At 36.4% G+C, this 16,518-nt stretch overlaps 1 protein-coding gene across 1 annotated transcript in view; it reads left to right on the plus strand.

Moving 5' to 3' along the window:
• Positions 1-9,504, plus strand: part of FYB2 (FYN binding protein 2) — a 140,269-nt gene extending 130,765 nt beyond the window's left edge. The window contains exons 18-20 of the mRNA XM_077149519.1: positions 6,827-6,983; positions 7,107-7,140; positions 7,417-9,504. Coding sequence (XP_077005634.1) covers positions 6,827-6,983; positions 7,107-7,140; positions 7,417-7,438 — 213 coding nt within the window. The 3' untranslated portion in view covers positions 7,439-9,504. The remainder of the gene's footprint in view (positions 1-6,826; positions 6,984-7,106; positions 7,141-7,416) is intronic.
• Positions 9,505-16,518: the final 7,014 nt, after the last annotated feature.

Raw genomic sequence — 16,518 nt, forward strand, 5'->3', positions numbered from 1 at the left:
GATAGCCTCTTGACACTATTTGATCTCTCTTGGCCACTGATACCTTATTTTATTACTACTTCCCTTCCCCCTTTTGGACCATAAGGTGTTGTCAGTCCCACAGTGCCAGGACCAGATTCATCCTCAGAGACCACACCTCATGTTGTCAGGGAGATTTTCACCCTTGAGTGTCATATCCTATGTAAGGAAGAAGGTAATGATTTTCCTTGCAGAGTTGGGCTTAGTGAGAGAGAGGCCACATCTAAGCAACGAAAGAGGCCTCCTGGAAGCAACTCTTAGCCTCATTACAGGTAGTCTTATCTTCTCCCCTACAGAAACAAGCCCCATAAACAAGGGCTCGGCCTATTTTCTTGGGAGTCCCTAGTGCTTGACAGAGTACCCAGGGTTTCCCAGATGAGAAATCTAATAGTTCCATACCTATACAACACTTATCTCCTTTGGACTCTTAAGGGACTCTATCAATACCTTTCAATCATCAGCCCACCGTAGTCTGAGATGTATCCTAGTATTACATTCAGCTATAAGAACTACAAGGCCTTGTCCCCATTCTGGATTCTAGGAGTTTGAATTGTTTAAATGAGCTATTCAGGTTGATTTAGATTATGTATTACAGAAAATTTAAGTTCTCTATATAAAAATCTCTGGTCTCATACAGTAGGTCAGGGTCTAGAGTACATGCACTATCATCTTTTACCCTGTATTCTGATCTATCTTTGACCCTGTCAGATCGGCTTTGATTGTAACTCTAATTGAGGCCTGATCTCTTTTTTCTTTGGTTACTTTAATTGTTATTATATATCTGTGCTACTTTTCAGGGCTGCAGCTTTCCATTTCTGGGCCTCAGGTGTCAGGACGTTATATAGTAATAAAAGGGGCCATCCACCAAGAACACCTAACAATCATCAATACATATGTACCTGAGCAGGGCACCCACAAATCCAGGAGGCAAACACTAGCAAAACTGAAAGGAGAAATAGCTGCATCTACAATAATAGTTGGAGACTTCAGGATTGCACTCACATTAACAGAACATCTACACAGAAGAGCAATAAGGAAATAGAGAACTTGAATAATTTGATGAATGAACTAGATCTAATAGACATATACTGAGCAATTCCCCTCAAGACAGCAAGATATACATTCCTCTCAAGTGCTCAAGGATCATTCTCCAGAACAGACCACGTATTGGGTCATAAAACAGGTCTTAAATTGAAAAAGACTGAAAATATACAAAACACTTACTCTGATCACAGTGGCATGAGGCTGGAAGTCAACAACAGGTGGAGAACTAAAAAGTTCAGAAATATATGGAGGTTAGACAACACACTCTTAAAGAAGGAGAAGAAAGAGAGAAAGGGACAAAAGGTATAGTCAAAGAAATAATGACAAAAATCTTCCTCCAAAAACATGAATATGCACATCCAAAAATCCCAACAGGATAAATCTGAAGACAAACATACCCCATCACATGCTGACCAAACTGTTGAATGCAAAGGACAAGGAGAGAGTTCTAAAAAGTACGAAATAAAAGCAATGTGTTATGTACAAAGGAATCCCAATTAGAGTATGTGCCAGTTTCTCTCAGAAACCATGGAGGCAAGAAGGCAGTAGGTTGAAATACTTAAAGTGCTAAAAGAAAAACAATTGCATGAATTTTATGTCAGACAAGACTTTGTTTCAAAAATGAAGGTGAACATTCTATATAAACAAAAGCTGCAGGAGTTTGTCACCTCTACACCTGCTCTACAAGCAATGATGAAGGGAGTTTTTCAGACTGAAAGAAAAAGACGGTAAACAGTGGCATGAAGAAATAAAGACCCCCAGTAAAAGGTAACCATTTGAGTAATTACAAATGCCAGTACTATTGTATTTTTTTTGATATGTAATGCCACTTCTTCCTACAGGGGCTAAAATGCAAATGCATAAAAAGTAATGCTAAATCTATGACATTAGACATACCATGAACAAAGATATAATTTGTAACAAGTATAAAAAAGATGGATGGGCAGAGGAGTATAGAAACAGTGTAAGTGTAATGACACTGAGGTCAATTTGGTATCAAATCAAATGTGATTGTTATATATTTAGGATGTTAAATTTTAACCCATGGCAACCACAGGGAAAATATATGAAAAATATATGCAGATAGAAATGAGAAGGGACTCAATATGGTATAATAAAAACTAAGAAAGGAGGCATTTATAGAAAAATTGAGGGGGGTAAGGTATAAGACTTAAAAAGACTATATAGCAAAATGGCAGAAGAAAGTCTGGCATTATCAGTATACTTTAAATGTAAATGGATTAAACTCTCCAGCCAAAAGGCAGAGATTGGCAGAATGACTAAAAAAAACATGACTCAACCAAATGGCTTTCTATCAGGACTCACCTTAAATTCAAAGACACAAGTCGGTTGAAAGTGAAAGGATGGAAAAAATAGACCACGTAAGTACTAATCAAAAGAGAGCTGGAGTAGCTATAATATTGTACATAAAAAACATTTTAAGTCAAAAACAGCAACAAAGGACAAAGATGGTTATTATTCACTGATAAAAAGGTCAATTCAACCAGAAACTAACAATTATAAATAAATATTCATTAACAGTAGCACATTAAATACATGAAGCAAATACTGACAGATTTGAATGGAGAAATTGATAGTTCTGCATTAGAACTATTAGTAGATAGTTCTACTAATGGGCAAGACTTTCATACCCACTTGGATAGATGGATAGAAGTCTAGACAGTAATGGATAGAAATCTAGACAGATGATTATAAAGGAACAAGAAGACTTGAATGATACTCTGAACCAAGTAGAGATACAAACGTATACAGAACACGTCACACTTCAACCAAAAAAACAGAACACCCATTCTTCAAGAGTGCATATACATCACTCTCCAGGACAAACCATATCTTAGGCACAAAACAAATCTCAATAAATTAAAAAATATTGAAATCATACAATATACCTTTTCCAACTACAAAGGAATAACAGAGGGAGAAGTGAAAAACTCACAAAAAAGTGGAAATTAAGCAATGTATTCTTAAACAACCATGGGTTAAAGAAGAAATCACAAGGGAAATTAGGAAATATAACCTTTATAGCGCTATAAAACTTGTATAGTTCTAAATGCCTACAATAAAAAAGAGAAAAGATTTCAAAGCAGAGACCAAATCTCAAAACTGGAAGAAGTAGAAAAAGAAAAGCATACTAAACCTAAAGCAAGCAGAAGGAAGGAAATTAAATAATTAAAAAAAAGAATCAAAAAAAGTTTTTTTGAAAAGACAGGACACACAAAATACTTACACTGACTCAAGAAAAAATAGAAGATCTCAATAAACCAGTAACTATAAAAGAGATTGACTTAGTGGTCAAAAACCTCCCACAAAGGAATACTCAAAACTTGATGACTTCATAGAGGGATTTTATCAAACATTCCAAGAAGAATTAATAGCAATTTTGCTCAAACTCTTCCAAGAAATTGCAGAGGTGAGAACCCTCCCTAACTCATTCTATATGGCCAATATTGTCCTCAAACCAAAGATAGAGATTCCACAAGGAAAGAAAATTATAGGCCAATATCCCTTATGAATATAGATGCAAAAATCCTCAACAAAATGCTAGGATACCAAATCCAACAGCACAAGTGGGATTTATCCCAGATATGCAAGGTTGGTTCAACATAAGATAATCAATTAATATAATGCACCACATAAACAGAATGAAGGAGAAAATAAAACATGTGATCGTCTCAGCTGACACAGAGAAGGCATTTGACAAAATCCAGCATCCTTTCTTGATAAAAACACTTAGAAAACTTAGGATAGAAGGAACCTTCCTCAACATGATAAAGGGCTTTCCCTCTAAGATCAGAAACTAGACAGAGATGCCCGCTGTCACCACTGTTATTCAACATTGTACTGTAAGTTCTAGCCAGAGCAATTAGACAAGATACATGTGACAACACGGATGTACCTTGAAGACATCACATTGAGCAAAATAAGCCAGACACAAAAGAACAAATACTATATAGAGGCAGTATTATGCAATAATTAGAATTAGCAAACTCACAAAGTCAGAGTCTAGACTATATGGGACAGGGTAAGGGTAGTGAATAGGGAGTGAAGGCTTAAAATACACAGAGTCTCTGTTTGGGATGATGGAAAAGTTTCAGTAATGGATGGCAGTGACAGTAGTACAACATTGTGAATATAATAAACTGCACCGAATTATGTATTTTTGATTATTTAGGTTGTATACATATTACTAGAATAAAATTTTTAAAAAATCCGTGGAACTACACAATACAGTGAACTCTAAGTTAAACAATGAACTACAGCTAATAGTACAGTTTTTTAAATGTAGTTTAATCAGTTGCAACAAATGTGTCACACCAATACAAGGTGTTAATAGGCTGGTATCTGAGAATCCTGTATTTTATGCATAATTTTTCTGTAAACCCACAAATACTCTAATTTAGATTAAAAATAAGGGATAGAACATTTTTTTAAAAATCTACCTTTAGCTGAGCCCCCAATCTTGGGGTTTGTTCATATGAAACTTAACCCCACAAAGGATAGGTCAAGCCTACTTAAAATTAGGCCTAAGAGCCACTCCCAAGAGAACCTCTTTTGTTGCTCAGATGTGGCCTCTCTCTCCAGCCAACACAACAAGCAAACTCACTGCCCTCCCCTGTCTACGTGCAACATGACTCCCAGGGATGTGGACCTTCCTGGCAATGTGGGACAGAAATCCTGTAATGAGCTGAGACTCAGCATCAGGGGATTGAGGAAACCCCTAGAATGAGCTGAGACTCAGCATCAGTGGATTGAGAAAATCTTCTCGACCAAAAGGGAGAAGAGTGAAATGAGACAAAATAAAATGCCAATGGTTGAGAGATTCCAAACAGAGTCCAGAGGTTATCCTGGAGGTTATTCTTACACATTAATAGATATCAGCTTGTTAGTCAAGATGCAATGGAGAGGCTGGAGGGAACTGCTTGAAAATGTGGAGCTGTGTTCTATTAGCCATGTTTCTTGAAGTTGATTGTATAATGATATAGCTTTGACAGTGTCAAAGTGGTTGTGAAAACCTTGTGTCTGATGCTCCTTTTATCTACCTTATCGAAAGATGAGTAAAACATTTGCAATAAAGATGAATGATGGGGGAACAAATGTTAAAATAAATTTAGAGTGAAATGCTGGTGATCAGTGAGGGGAAGGGGTGGGGTTATGGTATGTATGAATATTTTTCTGTTTTCTTTTTATTTCTTTTTCTGAATATATGCAAATGTTCCAAGAAATGATCATGATGATGATATGCAACTATGTGATGATATTGTGAATTACTGATTATATACGTAGAACGGAATGATCAAAAGTTACAAATGTTTGTGTTTGGTGTTTTTGGGTATTTAAAAAAAATTTAAAAATAATTTTAAAAATCTACCTGTAGATCAGATCCCGTGTAGTATAGGGTTATCTTATAATTTATCATCCAGAATCAGGATACTTCTAAGAGGGAAAGGCGGGTGTTCTTAATCCTAATAAGCAGTAGTATATAAGGGACATTAATTGCAAGGAGAAACTTTCCTAAGCAAAAGGAAATGTTTGGTCACCCTAATTTGGTAACATAGACATCTGCAAATATAGGCTAGCTATTCTGGAAATGTTATTTCTGGTCAATGGATTTTAAATATGTTCAAAGGTGATGTACCTGTAGACTACAGATCAGGTAGTTTAATATACAGAAAAAACTCTCTGGGGGTCATAAATTGAATTTCTCATCAGTTGTTTCAAAAATGCCTGCTTTTGATCACAAAGGAGAATAGAAATTGTCCCATATAACTAGTGACCACTAATTTAAAGTATATGTATTATAGATACATGCCATCTAGAAATGGTATTATAAAAAAGCGTTAAAACTCTAAATGCTAAAGACGTGAGGTTTTCTTTTCTTTTCTTTCTTCTCCTTCATTAGTTATGGTGTTAACTTTCTTACTGGAAAAGTTAACATAACCTTCCACAGTACTTAATTTATACCCATGTTACAGTCTTCTCATCCACCAGGATTCGTTCTCATACAACTAGATAATGGGTGTGAAAACAGTTTTAAAATCGGAGTTGAAGGGATACAGATTGTGCAACAGGACTGATTGTAAAAATTCAGAAATGGATGGCACAATACTACCTAAGTGTAATGCAATGTTAGAACACTGAATGAAGCTGAATGTGAGAATGATAGAGGGAGGAGCCATGGGGGCACAAATGAAATCAGAAGGAAAGGTAGATGATAAAGACTAAGATGGTATAATCTAGGAATGCCTAGAGTGTACAATGATAGTGACTAAATGTACAAATTTAAAAATGTTTCTGCATGAGGAAGAAAAAAATATGTATGTATAATCAGACCAAATAATATGGTGGCATTTTACTATTATTCCCTCAAGTGATTTTTCTTTCACTGCATATCTTGCTATTATTTTCTATTCCCTTAGATATTATTTAATCAATATCTAGCATCTTGGGTTTCCTTGAGGTTATTATATTATATCCTCTGTTAATTTTTTTAATTGGCTTTTTCATTTTTTAAAGGTATGAAAACAAAAAAATAATATTGTATGAAAATGGAAAAGATGCACTTTTTGTATTTTGTCAAAACATTTAAGTTACTAACTTTTGAATTCAATTTAAATTTAACTAATAGATTAAGATGACTTATTTTAAGTGTGTATGGTAAGTATCTACCTCCGTTAATCTTGTTATAATGGAAAAGAATAAAAAACCACATACAGATTCTCTGATTAGTAACTTTTAATTTCAGTATGACAAACAGATTATTGTCATCAACACAGCAGTGGCATGTTCCAATAATTCAAGAAAGGGAATATTTGATTTGCCAATAACCCCTGGAGAAGAACTGGAGGTCATTGACGTCACTGAAGAGAATCTAGTGATATGTCGCAATTCTGAAGGCAAATGTAAGTTTATTGGCTTATCACCCATAAAACTTCAAATAAAAATTTGAATTACTTTTTAAAAAAATTCTTAAAGCATCGTTTCTATAGCTTTCATATTAGTAAAAGTGATTTTTCTTTCTATAGATGGATATGTGCTAATTGAACATCTAGATTTCAAGTAAGTGGTTTGATTTTATACTTGAAGCCGAGAATTCTAAATACATACCTTAATTAAAATTATTTTATTGCTAAAAAATGCTAACCATCATCTGAGCCTTTTGTACTAACATGGTGATGACAGAATTGCTCAATGCAGGGTTGCCACAAACCTTCAATTTGTAAAAAACAAAACAACCAAAAAAACTTTGCAGTTACCTATGAAGCACAATAAAGCAACATGCAATAAAATGAAGTATGCCTGTATTTCAGTCTGTATGTGTGTTTTTCCCCTTAGGCATCAAAGTTGGTCACCTTAGGAAAATCAAGATCAGACGGACTGGGCTTCATGTGAGGAAATCTAAGATTTCAGTCCCGTTTCACATCGGTTTCAGTTTACTTCTCAAAATGCCTTGGTGAATCTGTGGACATTTTTTGTTTGGAATATAAAAAAGATAAAGAAAAACAAATCCTTCACATTTAGATGTTGTTTTTACTCCTAAATGGTTATCTTTCAAATGCCCATTTCAAATCTATTTTACTGCTGGTTCAAGAAAATGTGAAACTGTCTGTTAGCATTTGAGCACTTGTTTAATGAGCCGTTTTCAAAGTTAGAAATTATGCCTTATGGTACTTAGTCAGTTGTATAGATGGTTTGTTTGCTTCTAATACTAGTATACTAGCTAGTATTTGTAATTTTCTAGAAGACGTGCATTTAAATTGGGTATAATTTAATTCTGAACAGTAAACAGTTTAACCAAGACCTTTTAAATACTCAAGCTTAAAGTATAATCTTAAAATAATTATGGCTCAGTCTTTAAAAATCAAGATATAAAAAGTACCTTGTGCTTTACCACAAAAATAAAATCAGGCAAATGCTGCTCAACATTGGTTTCCTCTGGGAATAATGTGCTGAAAAGTAATTTATTCTTAAACGTATCCAACAACATTTTAAGATATGCTTTGCTATAATCTAAAAAAAAATCTAAATAATATATAGTCTGCATAATTGTAAAATATCCTATAGCCCAAAATAGGGAAAGTTTGCCATTATTTTGCCCATACCTGAACATTTACTTAAATAATGTAATTCATTTTAATTTTTTATTGTTTTTCTTTTGTAATTCATTTTAAAAGTCACTTCATTTTCATTTATATAAAAGTAAAGAAAAATAAAGCTGAGCTATAAATAACATTCTGTTTTTTTTAATGACATCCTGGGTATGTCAATGAGATAAATTCTACATTGCCTTCGACTGAAAACACTGAAGACTTTTGCTCAGTTATTTAAGCACGATGATTCTGCCCTCCAAAGGTGTGATGAATGTGTTGCAATGGCCTCATCCTTTTTACTTTGAGACTATTTTTTAAGCTTTTAGGATCTTTTGTTTTCTTTGTCATATTCCAAATGGCACTTACCAATAAAACCAAGCTTATTCTAGAAGATACTCAGGAATCAAAGGTAATCACAGAGTTCAGAGAGGGAGATAAAGAGACTATCACAAATAACATAATTACAATAAAGGTATGAATGGAATACCTAGAGAATTAAGAAAGTTTTACAGAGAAGGTGACACCAATGCTCAGTCTTTAAATACAGTGTATTTTTTAGGCAAGGCACAGAGATAAGTTGTATCTGGTGACTAGGAAGAAGTTCAAGGTAAATGGAGTATGGTTTGTCTGGTGGGAAATGGGAAAAGCTGTTTGGAATGAGGTAAGTCAGGACTAGAATGTGACAGAGTTCACATATTATGCTTAGGAACCTGGACTTTTTCCTCTAGACAGTGGAGTGCCATTCAAAGGTTTTAAGCAGGAAGAAAATTCCAGATGTTTAGGGAGGGGGAAAAAAAGTCACAGCAAAAAAGAGGAAAGATTAGAAAAAGAAGTGACTAGTTGTTTTTGCAATATTCTAGGCCAAAGGGTATTAGACTTTAATTCAAAACAGCAGCAACAGAAATATAGAGTACAGGTACTCCATTAGAAGTATTACAGAGTTAAAGAAACAATGTTTGGTGACTGATTAGATGTAAAGGTGAAAGAGGAGAATTAGGGAACTATGGAGATATTTGGGGAGATGAAATTAAGGCTCGTATTAAAGACTGGGAATACTTGTGGGCCAAGATGGAAGCTTAGCAATGTGCGTATTTTAGTTCATCCATCCTCTAGAACAACTACTAAATAACCAGAAACAGTACAGAACAGCTCCTGGGGCCATGTCAGTGACCGGACACACAGCGTACCCCAGTCTGGACCAGCTGGACCAGCTATGAGCACCCCCCCAGAACCGTGAGTTCCCCAAGCCACAGTGGCCGATGTCTCTATCCCACAGGCTGCTTCCCAGAAGGGAAAGGAGAAAGACTTTACCAGCAGCAGGGGCTGGGCCCAACCAAACCCAACTGTGGAATTAATTAACATTATGACTACTAAAAATAGGCCCCCAGCTCAGGTGAACCTGGTCAAAGCAGAGGTCGCTCATTTTTGCTCTGGCACCAAGGGGTCAGGGCTGATGGAAAAAGAAAAAAAAAAAAAGAAAGAAAGGAAACAGAGGTTTTTGTGGCTGCATTTCTACAAAGGCTTGACTGCCTTCAGATACAGCGGCAGGGCTTCTCAGGCTGCAACTGCGCCAGGTATAGGCAGAAATAAGCTCGTTTGAGGCCTTATCTGGAGCCTGTGCCTTCCTCAGGGGAGGGGTGAAGCCCAACTCAGGAGGAATCCTTCCCTTAAGGAATTCAGACACCAGGACTTGGTAATTTGAAAAAACCAGCCTACAACCTCTTCTCTGTCTCCACCACGCCCCCAGCAGAGAGAGTCTGCCAAAGTTAAAGGTATTGCGTCATCTTATGCTGGTGGGACCCGCAGGCAGACAAGCACCACATACTGGGCAGGATAAGAAAAACAGTGCCCAAAGACTTCACAGGAAAGTCATTCAACCTGCTGGATCTCACGCTCAGGGAAAACTGACACAGGTGACTCTTTTCTCCTGATAGGAGGCCAGTTTGGTCTGGGAAAATCCAGCTGGGGTCTATAATACCTAAGTAGACCTCCTAAGGGTGGTGGGAAAAAGGCACCATACATGCAGGGCAAGAAACAAGAAAACAAAAACTGAAAACTTCTCTGTTAAACGAAACCTAAGCTAGAGGTCCAGATAAAGCTGAACTGAATGTCAAAGAACAGATAGACAACAAATTCATCCAGCAAGAAAACCCTAGGTAAAAGAAGTGAAAGCAACCTCCAGAATAAACTAGTTAAGGTAATTAAATGCCTAGACGCCAGCAAAAAATAACAAATCACACTAGGAAAATTGAAGATATGGCTCAGTCAAAGGAACAAACTAACAATTCAAATGAGATACAGGAGCTGAAACAATTATTTCAGAATATACGAACAGACATGGAAAATCTCATCAAAAACCAAATCAATGAATAGAGGGAGGATATAAAGATGGCAAGGAATGACAAAAAGAAGAAATCCAAAGTCTGAAAAAACAAATCACAGAACTTATGGGAATGAAAGGCACAGTAGAAGAGATGAAAAAAACAGTGGAAACCTACAATGTCAGATTTCAAGAGGCAGAAGATAGGATTAGTGAACTGGAGGATGCAACATCTGAAATCCAACAAGCAAAAGAAAATATAGGGAAAAGAATGGAAAAATATGAGCAGGGATTCAGGGAATTGAGACAACATAAAGCACATGAATATACATGCTCTGGGTGTCCCAGAAGGAGAAGAGAAGGGAAAAGGAGGAGAAAAGGAGGAAATTTTATCACTGAAAATTTCCCAACTCTTATGAAAGACTTAAAATTACAGATCCAAGAACTGCAGCATACAAACAGAATAGATCCAAATAGGCATACTCCAAGACACTTACCAATCAGAATGTCAGAGGTCAAAGAGAAAGAATCTGGAAAGCAGCAAGAGAAAAACAATTCATCATATACAAGGGAAGCCCAATAAGATTATGCATAGATTTCTCAGCAGAAACCACAGAGGCGAGAAGACAGTGGGATGATGTATTTAAATTATTAAAAGAGAAAAACTGCCAACCAAGAATTCTATATCCAGCAAAATTGTCCTTCAAAAATGAGGGAGAAATTAAAACATTTTCAGACAAAAAAATCACTGAGAGAATTTGTGACCAAGAGACCAGTGCTGCAAGAAATACTAAAGGGAGCACTAGAGACAGATATGAAAAGACAGAAGAGAGAGGTGTGGAGAAGAGTGTAGAAAGGAAGACTATGAGTAAAGGTAAAAAGAAGGAAAATTAGATATGACATATAAAATCCAAAAGGCAAAATGGTAGAAGAAAGTACTACCTGTGCAGTATAAACACTAAATGTTAATGGATTAAACTCCCCAATAAAAGACATAGACTGGCAGAATGGATTAAAAAACAGGACATCTGTTTTTTATGCTGTCTCTACTCAAAGGACGTGTGGGCAAGGACAGAAACGGACATTTGCACACCAATGTTTATAGCAGCACTATTTACAGTTACCAAGAAATAGAAACAGTCAAAATGTCCATCAACAGACGGGTGGCTAAACAAACTGTGGCATATACATACGATGGAATATTATGCACTGTAAGACGGGATAAAGTTATGAAGTATGTAACAACATGGATGGACCTTAAGGACATTATGCTGAGTGAGATTAGCCAAAAACAAAAGGACAAATACTGTATGGCCTCACTGGTATGAACTGACATTAGTGAATAAACTTGGAATATTTCGTTGGTAACAGAGACCATCAGGAGATAGAAATAGGGTAAGATATTGGGTAATTGGAGCTGAAGGGATACAGATTGTGCAACAGGACTGAATATAAAAACTCAGAAATGGACAGCACTATAAGACCTAACTGTAATACAATTATGTTAAAACACTGAATGAAGCTGAATGTGAGAATGATAGAGGGAGGAGGGCTGGGGGCATAAATGAAATCACAAAGAAAGACGATAAAGATTGAGATGGTATAATCTAGGAATGCCTAGAGTGTATAATGATAGTGACTAAATGTACAAATTTACAAAATGTTTTCGCATGAGGAAGAACAAAGGAAATGTCATTGCTGCAGGGTGCTGAAAATAGATGGTAATTAATATTTTAAAATTTCAACTTACGTGTGAGACTAAAGCAAAAAATGTTTATTTGGTATAAAATTTATATTTTGACCCTAATATAACTTATGTAGATAGTTGGCTGAACAACATAAGTACATGGAACCTTGGGTAGGACATGAGATTTTGTTGGTTTGTCCAGAGTGATGCCCTGATGAATCCCAGAGTGATTTGATCAGGAGTGGAAAAGTATTTGCAAAGTCCCCTTCGGGGAATGGTGACAATGGGGGAAAATTCAACATCCCCAAGTTGAATTCTTAATATTCTCACAAGCAGTGTGGACAACCAAAGCTATAGGCTGAGCCCCTAGTCTTGAGGTTTGTTCATACGAAACTTAACCCCACAAAGGATAGGTCAAGCCTTCTTAAAATTAAACCTAAGAGTCACCCCCAAGAGAACCTCTTTTGTTGCTCAGATGTGGCCTCTCTCCAGCCAACACAACAAGCAAACTCACCACCCGCCCCCTGTCTACATGGGACATGACTCCCAGGGGTGTGGACCTGCTGGCAACGTGGGATAGAAATCCTAGAATGAGCTGAGACTCAGCATCAAGGGATTGAGAAAAACTCTAGAATGAGTTGAGACCAGCATCAAGGGATTGAGAAAACCTTCTCGACCAAAAGGGGGAAAAGTGAAATGAGACAAAGTGTCAATGGCTGAGAGATTCCAAACAGAATCAAGAGGTTATCCTGGAGGTTATTCTTATGTATTAAGTAGATATCACCTTGTTAGCCAAGATGTAATGAAGAGACTGGAGGGAACTGCCTGAAAATGTAGAGCTGCGTTCCAGTAGCCATATTTCTTGATGATGATTGTATAATGGTATAGCTTTCACAATGTGACTGTGTGATTGTGAAAACCTTGTGTCTGATGCTCCTTTTATCTACCTTGTCAACAGACGAGTAGAACATATGGAATAAATATGAATGATAGGGGGAACAAATGTTAAAATAAATTTAGTTTGAAATGCTAGTGATCAATGAAAGGGAGGGGTAAGGGGTATGGTATGTATAATTTTTTTTCTGTTTTCGTTTTATTTCTATGTTTTTTTATTTCTTTTTCTGAATTGATGCAAATGTTCTAAGAAATGATGATGAATATGCAACTATGTGATGATATTGTGAATTACTGAGTATATATGTAGAATGGAATGAGCATATGTTAAGAATGTTTTTCTTGTAATATTTTTTTAATTAATAAAAAATAAATAAATAATAGGGGGAACAAATGTTAAAATAAATTTAGTAGATTGAAATGCTCGTGATCAATGAAACGGAAGGGTAAGGGGTATGGTAAGTATGAATTTTAGTCTGTTTTCTTTTTCTGAACTGATGCAAGTGTCCTATGAAATGATCATGATGATGAATATACAATTATGTGATAAAAAATTCATGTTGTATGTTGATTGGTTTTATTAATAAAAATTAAAAAAAAGATTGGGAATACAGGTGAAGCAACAGGGTTCTGGAGAAATAATAAATTGCATTTTGATCATATTGAGAACTAACTCTAAGTTTTATAAAGAAAAAGGCCAATCTTTAGTTTGGGGGACTGAAATTTGAATTAAAGCTGCTAATAACAACTTTTTCTCCACTGGATTCTAAATCAGTTGAAAAACAGACATAGGATAAGTAAAAGTCAGTATCAGTTTAAAGTCTACTTAGACCGGAGACCAAACCGTGCTTGAATTCAGTTTACTACCTAGTGAGACGTTAGGCAACCAGACAATTGTAGCCCTCTCCCACACCCTACAGTAGGATAAGACCTGTTACAGTGGGCATTGTAGAAGACAAGAGGTTTTTTTTTCAGCTTCCTTACATTTTCTGTACTTTTCAAATTTCTTACAATAAACACCCAGTACCCCTGCTGTGCTGGTTTGAAAGGATTATGTGCTCTAGAAAAGCCATGTTTTTAGTCCTGACCCCATCATGTGGAAGCAGCCTTTTCTTTTAATCCGTATTTGGCACTTTAGGTTGGAGACTTCCATGGAGATATGGCTTGCCCAATTGTGGTTATTAATTAGAGGGAGATATGACTCTACCTTTCCAAGTGGGTCTTTATTACTTTACTGGAAACCTTTAAAATAGCAAGCATTTTGGAGAAAGCTTCAGAACGACATGATTCCAAGAGAGCAGTGCCACGACAGCATGACGAGAATGACAACTAGAGCCTTTGCAACCAGAGACCTTTGGAGATGAAGAAGGAATACGCTTCATGAAACAAGCCTGGAGAGAAAGCAAGGAGATGGTGCAATGTTCACCATGAGCCTTTCCAGCTGAGAGAGAAACCCTGAACTTCATCGGCCTTCTTGAACCAAGGTATCTTTCCCCGATGCCTTAGATTGAACATTTTTATAGACTTGCTTTAATTAGGACATTTTCATGGTCTTAGAACTGTGGACTTGCAACTTAATAAATTTTCTCTTTTAAAAGCCATTCTGTTTCTGGTATATTGCATTCTGGCAGCTGGCAAACTACAACACTGTTATTTAGGAAATAAAAGAAAACCATTTTTGCTAATAAAAACAAATCCATTCAACTCTTTAAAGTTTGGAAAACGAAAACTGAGATCTTCACTTGTCTTGATTGTTCTTTCACTTTTTAAAATTAGTACATTGTCCAAAAATTGCACTTAGTTATGCAAATATAGAAGATGACAATTCTAAGTACACAGGATCATACCTACATTATTTGCCCTCTCTTCTATTGTTAGCACAAGTTTTCCTAGGTCTTTCTCTTCCTGATCTATGGCTGGGGTAAACAGGATTTTGGCCCTACCCCGAGTGGTATACTTGTAAATATGTTATGTGACATGGCAAAAGTGATTTTACAGATAAAGTTGCCAATCAGTTGACTTTAAAATATGTAGATTAGCTTGGATTATCCAGGTAGACCCAATTTAATCACATAGGGCCTTAAAAGTGGAAGAGGAAGGCAGAAAAGTCAGGGAACCCATTTAAAAGATGTGGTGGTAGAAGGGGTAGGAGAGATTTAAAGAATAAACTGGATATTGTTGGCTTTGAAGATGAAGTCAGGAAAGAGGGTGGCCTCCAGAAGCTGCAAATGACCCCAGTCAATAGCTAGCAAGGGACCTCAATCCTCCAGCAGCATGGGACTGAATTCTACTAACAATGTGAATAAGCCTTGTGCTGCTTTGAAAGGATTTATGTACCCTAGAAAAGCCATGTCTTAATCTTAAATCAATCTTGTGGGGGCAACCATTTCTTCTAATCCCTATTCAGTACTATAGGTTGGAAATTTGCTTAGGTTATCTCAATGGAGATGTGACTCACCAAATTGTGGTTATTAACTTTTGAATAGAGGGGTATGTGACTCCACCCATTCCAGGTGGGTCTAGATTACTTTACTGGAATCCTATAAAAGAGGAGGCAATTTGGAGAAAGCTTGAGAATGACGAGAGCAACAGGAGAATGACGAGAGCCATGAAGTAGAGAGCCCATGCTGCCAGAGACCTTTGGAGATGAAGAAGGAATACATCCCCAGGGGAGCTTCATAAAGCAAGCCTGGAGAGAAAGCTAGCTGATATCACCATATTCGCCATGTGCCTGTCCAGTTGAGAGACACCCTGAACTTCATCAGGCTTCTGCAATCAAGGTATCTTTCCCTGGATGCCTTAGATTGGACATTTCTATAGCTTTAATTTGGACATTTTCACAATCTTGCTTTAATTGGGATATTTTCTCAGCCTTAGAACTATAAACTTGCAACTTATTTAATTCCCCTTTTTAAAAGCCATCCTCTTTCTGGTATATTGCATTCCGGCAGCTAGCAAACTAGAACAAGCCTGGAAACATATTCTCCCCTAGAGCCCAGCTCTGCCAATGCTTTGGTTTTCAGCATTGTGAGATCCAAAGAGAAGAAACCAGCTTAAGCCTACCAGACTTCTGATTGGCAGAACTCGTCTTAAGATAATAAATCTGTTAAGTCACCAAATTTGCAGTAACTTATTACAGCAGAAATAGAAAAGTAATACAATGACTAGCGTTAGAAACTACAATGTGAAACAAAGACAAAATTTGGGCAGAGATGGCGTGAAATCTCCAGTGAGTCACAAGTAATCTATTTGATAAAAACTTTCTAACAATTAGTTGGCATGTTGAATATTAATGACTGAACAGAAACAAAATGGCTTTCAAATTAACCAGTGACTTTAATTTTGTGAAAAAAGTTATAAGCAATCAGAGGCTTCTTTTATCTTTTGTGTTTTATAAGTTTTGTACAGTGCAAATATCAACTAGGGAAAACCGTACCTATGAAATG

Source organism: Tamandua tetradactyla, chromosome 2 (assembly GCF_023851605.1).
Source record: "Tamandua tetradactyla isolate mTamTet1 chromosome 2, mTamTet1.pri, whole genome shotgun sequence".
NCBI lineage: Eukaryota > Metazoa > Chordata > Mammalia > Pilosa > Myrmecophagidae > Tamandua > Tamandua tetradactyla.